Raw genomic sequence first — 7,319 nt, 5'->3', positions numbered from 1 at the left:
ACTATTAGTATCTTCCTTGAGATTGCCTTCCATCTACTCTTTATGCATTCTGTACATATATGTTGTGTATATGATGTCTCTCATTAAATTGTGAACAGTTTGAAGCCAGGATTATATTTTTCTGACTTTGAATCCTTAGCATTTATCACAATACTTAACATATAGTAAGTGCTACATAAATGCTTATTGGCTGAGTATGAGCTATCTTTCCATTTTATTACAACTTCCCTCTTTCTTGTGTTTTTAATGAGCATGTAAAACTTGATATAGCTCATCTCTTCCTCCTCAGCAATACCTCAATTTCATGGCCTTAAGCAATGAGGTAATCTTAGAAGAATTTCCACCTAGGACCGTTAGATTTTCCAGCTGAAGAGTGAAAGTGTGCCTTCCAATTTTTTCCACATCCTCAGTCCCTGTGGGGAGAGAGAGAAATAGACAGACAAACAGCATCAAATAAATAGCAGGGAGAGAGAGACAGAGACAAACAGACAGTAAATGCTCTGAGTTTTCTATAAGCAATGTGTTTCCTTCATCAGATAAGATTGTGATTTTCTTTTGCTTTTTATATTAGTCAACAATTAAACCCAGCTTATTGGGGAATGTCCATAGCAAAGAAGCCCCTTAGTGCAAAGGAAGAGAATAAATAGGCAAGTGCTTTTTGAACCCAATGTCAATTTTGTCAAAGCACTGGGAACACAACTATGCCTTTAGAAATAGGGCCCCTGTGTTAAACATGGAGAGAACAAAGGGCCCCAGCCCTCCTGGAACCACTGATCAGCACTGCTACACAAACACCAAACCAAATCAATTTGATTTCTCACCTAAAGAGTTGAAGGAATGATTTCCAGTAGAGCCCGGACCCTGGATACCTCTCAGGAGAATCCCACATGCTCAAGAAAGGACAAGGATCTTCTCTCTAGGAAAGGATGCCAGATTTCCTTTTCATTTTTTTTTTGTTTGTTTCTGCATTTGCTAGCACTGAGACCTATTAGAACTTTATAAAAAAGATTATATTAGTTTGTTAAATTGAATCATCATGCATTTGGAAGTTTAAAAAAGTCTTATTTCTGGATTTGATTATAAATGGTATCATACAGTACTTAAAATTTTAGTACAAGGCACAGAGGAAGACATTCAAAATGACCATATACATCCTCTATAAATTGTTAAAGAACTATCCGATACTTGGGTCTATAGACTTCACCAAACATGTCAGTAGGATTACTGAGATTACCACATTTTAAAATTCAGGACAGCCAGCAAAGGTGGGAGTCAACTCAGACTATTAACCCATCCTCTTTAAGTAAGTGACAAAATTCTAGGCTTATTCTACTTTAATCAATGAGAACAAGTCTTGATTTTTCACTGAGTATGATTAAGGCCTGGATATCCCTGTTGAATCAAACAATCAATCAATCATAGACATTAGACTTTGTGCAAAAAGGCCTTAATCAGTTTAAATGTCTTTGAAAGCCACTGGATAAACTGAAATGACTTTGCACAAAAAGTATGCTCAGGGGGACTTTGGTCATACCTTGCAGAGCTTCTTCAAAACCAGTTAGATACTTAGAATCAAGTATTTAAAAGAAGAAAGAAATATCTTGTAAAGCCTCTGCAAAGCAATCACTTTTGGAGACATGGGAAGGGGAGGGAGGCAGGAAGGAGGGTACTTGGATCCCTTCCTCCCTGGCCAGAGGAAGATCTCATATGCTTCATGGGACTGGAGGATTTGGACTGTTTTATTTGTATCCTAGAAGCGTTCCTGCGACAGCAACAATTAGCAATGGTATCTGCATTGGGAACAAAGAAGAGACTGGATTTAGTGAGAAAAGTCAGCTTCAATGGTCTACAAAGTATTCAGCAAAAAAATTTACACCATAACTTAGGAAATATCTTAAAGACTACAGCAAAGGAATTTTGAGGAGTTGTGAGTTACCCCTTTAACACATATGCTTTCTGAGTTTGAGATCATTTCCCCATGGACCACACTTCTGGATTAATTAGAAGAAGTTTCACAAATTATTGAGGGGAATATTTGTAACAAATATACCATGTGGTATATTTTGTATTTTGGTGATATATTTTGTAACAAAATATATCATGATAGTCAATAATCTTTCCTAAAAGCTAATTAGATCTAGCTGAAGGGAGGGAGAGCACAAAACAGGAAGGGAGGACTCGAGTGATAAGATGCACAGAAACACACACATGTATACTTGTATATATGCATGAACATGTGTTATGTATATATATGTACACTGGGCACAATGTGAACACATGCATTGTTACATTGCATTATGCTCATGTGCAGTGCTACTGTATATGTGTGCCCATGTGTCTGTTACATTTTTGCATCATGTACATGTGTGTGTGGACATAGATAGATTTACAGATAAATTGCTAATTCTCCAATCCCTCTGGAATACTAGAATTCTGAGGTATAAGTAGCAGCCGTGCTCTAGGGACTCAGCTTGCCAGTTCAGGGTGGGCTTAGGACACTATGTCTCAGTACATTCTACACTTGGACCAATTCATAATTCTACCAACAGCACATTAAATTTATACTTTCCCCCCCCACAGTCCCTTCAGCACTATTACTATCTTTTTATATGATAAACACTTGGAAGGACAACCTATAGAGCTCATTGATCAGTATATAATATCTGGTTGCCCCTGAATTGAACAGGAAGAGGAGGGGGCTGGATTACTTCATGAAATTATAATGCTCCTTTATCAACTTCAACTCTTTCTGGAAATAATGGCTCATTTTTTGAATACCGATATTCTACTAGTTTATCATCTGAAGCTCTTGGCTCTCCTGAACCCTCATTGGTGGATAGGAAATCCTAAATGGCTGATTCCTCTTTCAGATCCCATGGAGTTGAAAAGACTTCAAAAGTCCAGATCCTGGACCAAATTCTGTGTCTGTTAACTAAGGTCCACTCCAGCTAAATTTAGAAATGCTCTTCACCAGATAGTTGCTTACCAGGTGATGGGTATTATGGCTTTCCCAGGGTTAGACAGTAAGTGTCTAAGACCAGATTTGGACTAACATCCTCCTGACTTCAGGACCAGTGCTCTATCCACTGCATCACTTACATGTCCCCAGATGAGAGATTTTGGGGTTTTTTTGATCACCCAATATCATGAATTGTGTACTACTAAGACCTAGAAAAGGCAAGAATACCCATATCCATGAAACTTTGGATATTTTGAACTGTGGAAGCAAGTTGTCAATATTTTTACAAACTCCAGTTTAGGATTTTTGCCTTCCTAACATTTTTCTTACCATTGTGATTTTGGGTAACTCTTGTATCCCCACGTGGATATGCTCCCTTCCTTCCATCTGTTGCACACATCAAAGAGCTCAAAGAGTCATCAAAGTAACAAAATAAATTTGGGATCCTGGAAGAAAAGATGTTTCAAAGGGAATACAAAGTAGCTTACTTTTCTACTTACCATGCCTTCTATACACAGAAAAGGGACAGAAAACCATTCTGGACAGTTTGGAGTCTTTCCAGGTGTGTTAAACTTTCTCTAAAGAAGATTTCTTCTGAGAAGGAGAAATGCTTATTTTTCAAAAACATCTCTTTAGGGGCCTGCCAACTGACTAATTTTTGCATAGTTGGAAAATTTCATCCTCTGATAAGAGACCTGAGAATAGCTGGCTGAGAAATACATCTATAAATGGGAAGAAATGTGATAAAGGGCTCTGCGAGGACAGATGCCCAGGGCCAGATTTTACCTCCCCTGCTACAAGTATGCTAAGGCCTTCTTGTGAGGTATGAGACCAGACTGTGGGAAATATTACTGGAGAGGAAGAAAAGGAAAGAGAGAGGGGCAAGTTCCATAATCTGACTGATTTTACTTTCCAGTTCTCATCAAACAAACCTAGTCCTGATGCTGGCAGGAGCTCAGCTGCTGGGGTTCTATCTGAAGTATTACAAAGGAAATAAATAAATATGTCCCTCTTTACTCCTTCTGCTAGATAATCATTCCTACATTGTTACAAAATATCACAGGTTTTTAGGCAAGGTTGTTGGTCTCTGGATTTTCTAGGGACATCTTGAAGGAGGACCTAAAAATGATGAAATTCTTCATTGAATCCTAATTTTTGGCCCCACTTAGTGTTCCCCAAATGTCTACAAACGATTTAGTATGAAAAGAATTGGTGCTGAGTGATCCAGTATTTTTAAACCAGCATACTTTCCTACAAGCATAATACAAATACAGAATTAGAACTTAAAAGGATAGAGATGATGGGAAAGGAGCAGGTATGGAAGTGTAACTCAGGAATGCTAGTTGTAATCCAAAGGAGAGCTAATTCACAGGATAACAAAATCGTGACTAAAGATTGTACTGACAGGTTAGAATACTGGACTAACACTAGGGATAATGTAAAGTGTCATCTTAGGTTGAAAAATAATTGTTTCATAAATTCAAAATGGGAGAGGCATGAAAAGTATGAAAAATTGGATTATAAATTCACTATGAGTCAAGAGTGTGATATGGAAGTTAAGAAAGCAAGTATATTTTGGGGCTACTTTAAGAGAGGCAGAGTAACCAGAACTAGGGATGTAGTAGAAGGATTCATACAATGACTAGAGATTGATTTTAATTTCATTGATTTATTTATTTTGCTAAGGCAATTGGAGGTTAAATGATTTTACCAGGGTCACACAGCTAGGAAGTATTAGGTGTCTGAGACCAGCTTTGAACTCACGTCCTCCTAACTCCAGGCCTGGTGCTCTATTCACTGTGCCACCTAGCTGTCCCCAATGACTAGAAATTCTTAAAATAGAATTTTCATGAAATGGGCTTTAGTCAATCAACAAGCATTTTTGAAGCTCTTAATATGCAGTGAGCACTGTGCTAAGCACTTTGAGGTATGGATAAAAAACAATGAAGACATAGATAAAAGCAGAAATTTGAGACTTGCTCTCAAGGAACTTACATTCTAATAGGGAAGACAGCATGCAATCAATTCTAATCATACAAGAGATAGACAGTATAAATAGAAAGTATTCTCACAAGGAAAGCACTAGAAGGTTAGCAGAAGAAGGGTACCTTTTGGAAGGTGAGATTTGAACTGAGTCTAGAGGGAAGCAGGGTGGCTAGAAGTTGAAGGTGAGGAAGGAGAGCTTCCTAAACATGAGGGAAAGCAACTGCAAATTTATGGAGTCAGAAAATTGAATGTCATGTGTGAGGAAGAGTATTTTGTGCAATTCAGCTGAATTAAAGAGTACACGGTGTAAAATAAAGATTTAAAAGATTGGAAAGATGGGAAGGTATTAGGCTATGAAGGTCTTTAAATATCAAACAGAGGATTCCAGATCTGATCTAAATCCCAGTTTTTTAAACTGTAGTTCATGACCCCATAAGGGTCTCATAACTGAATGTGGAGATCATGAAATTATGATTTATTATCAGCAAATGTTTGGTTTGTATATCTATTTTATATATCTATTTTTCCAGGAGTCACATAAAATTTTTTCAGGGAAAAAGGGAAAAAAGTTTAAGAAATCGTGATCTAAAATCATTACATACCATTTGGACAGAAAGAGAAAATAGAAGAGGAGCTGAGTGAAGAGAGAACCAACCTTTTATAGAGGCATGATAGTGTAGTGCAGAGACTAAAAGTATTCAGACATCAATTGGGCCTATCCCCTACCCCTCACCCAAAAGGAATAGACTGCTAGGCTCTGTCTTTAACCTCCTTTTCTTTTCTTTTGTGATATCATCAGTTCCTATGGACTAAGTTATCATCTTTATCTAGAATTACATATCCAGCCTTAATCTCTCTCCTGAACTACAGTCTCATTTAATAAACTGCACAAATGACATTTTCAGTGTCTTGCAAGCATCTCAAATTCAACATGTCCGAAACAAAATTCATCATTTCCCCCACAATTCTACTTTTTCTCTTAACTAAGCTGCTTCTGTCAAAGGTACAACTATTTTTCTAATCACCCAAATTCACAATCGCAGAGTAATCTGAAACTTTTCACTCTTCTTCATCATCTCTGCCCCCACCACATATCTACCCAATTCCCAACTCTTGTTAATTCCACCTACAAAACATCTCTTGCATCTTTTTTTCATTTTTTCCATGCATGGAGCTACTATACTCATTAAGGCATTAATCACTTGTGATGTATATTTGCCTAACTCTTCTCCCTACCTCAAGCCTTCTCCACCTCCAATCCATCTTCCACACAACTGCCAATATCCTAAAATTTAGGTCTGATCATATCACTTTCTTACTCAAAAAACTAGATTGGTTTCCCTATTTCAGAACTAGAGAAAATTAAATGTCCTTATTTTCAAAATGGGAGAGAATAGTAAGAAAACTATAATCCAATGGATATGACTTTGGTTCCTGGGGAAATACTAGATAATATTATCAAAGAAATGTCAGTAAATATCTAGAAAACATAACAAAGCTCACAAGTAATAGATAAGTTTTCAGCATGAAAAATCATGTTTCCTTTTTTTGACTGGATTGTTACTGAAATATTATGTGATGTTACAAATATACTTGCCTGGATTGTAGCAAGAAGTCTGATAAAATATATCATGTCATTCTTGTGGAAAATATGAAGATATGACTAGAAAATAATAAAATTAGATGGTAGCATATCTTACTAAATGGCCTTGCTTAATGAAGTTGTCATGAATTTTAGCATTGCAACTGGGAAGGAGAGCATTAATGGGTTGATGCCAGGAATCTATGCTTGGTTCTTGGGAGTTTAATATTTTTGTCAATTATTTACAGAAAGGCATGGTGACATCCTTGTTAAATCTGTAACTGATACAAAATTAGTACAAATAGCTGATATTTTGACTTATTATACTCATAAGATCTTGGCTGGCTAGAATATCGAATAGAAAATAAGAAAGGAAGATTAAAGAAGAATAAATAAAAAGTTTTACATTTTGGTTTTTAAAACAAATTTCATGAGATGGTGAAAAAGTGGTTAGAAAAAGCCTCTGGTCTGAGTGAAAAATAGCAGGAGGGGTTAGTAGATTACAACATCACTGTGAATCAATAATAGGAAAGGTAAGTGAGTCAATAATATGAAACAGTAAGGAGACCTTGGATTGTGTTGAGACTTAATAAATAGTCATGCTGCACTTTGCTTCAGTCAGACCACACCTAGGATACTTGGGTTCAATTTTGGACAGAAGAAGAATGTTGATATGTTGCATATATTCAGAAAAGGAAAATCAAAATAGTGAATAACCCTGTGAGGAGCAACTGATGGAGTCTATGTAGCTTAAAGTAGAGAGGACTCCCATATTTGGGAATATGATAGTTT

At 36.7% G+C, this 7,319-nt stretch overlaps 1 protein-coding gene across 2 annotated transcripts in view; it reads right to left on the bottom strand.

The window, feature by feature from the left end:
* Positions 1–399: 399 nt before the first annotated feature.
* The window catches only part of CDC14A (cell division cycle 14A), a 284,358-nt gene continuing 277,438 nt past the window's right edge, over positions 400–7,319 (bottom strand). The window contains exons 15-18 of one of the 2 annotated variants that reach the window (XR_004233993.1): positions 3,290–3,405; positions 1,535–1,790; positions 822–994; positions 400–413 (exon numbers count right to left, since the gene is read on the bottom strand). Coding sequence is in view for 1 of the 2 variants with exons in the window: in XM_031967156.1 (XP_031823016.1) it covers positions 3,379–3,405 (27 nt within the window). In the remaining variant the exon portion in view is untranslated. Of the gene's footprint in view, positions 414–821; positions 995–1,534; positions 1,791–3,289; positions 3,406–7,319 lie in introns of those variants that run through there. The other variant, XM_031967156.1, reaches the window with a different exon arrangement.

This window comes from Sarcophilus harrisii, chromosome 4, assembly GCF_902635505.1.
Source record: "Sarcophilus harrisii chromosome 4, mSarHar1.11, whole genome shotgun sequence".
Lineage (NCBI taxonomy): Eukaryota > Metazoa > Chordata > Mammalia > Dasyuromorphia > Dasyuridae > Sarcophilus > Sarcophilus harrisii.
The sequence above is the reverse complement of the archived record's forward strand: the minus strand, read 5'-3'. Positions and strand labels throughout refer to the sequence as shown.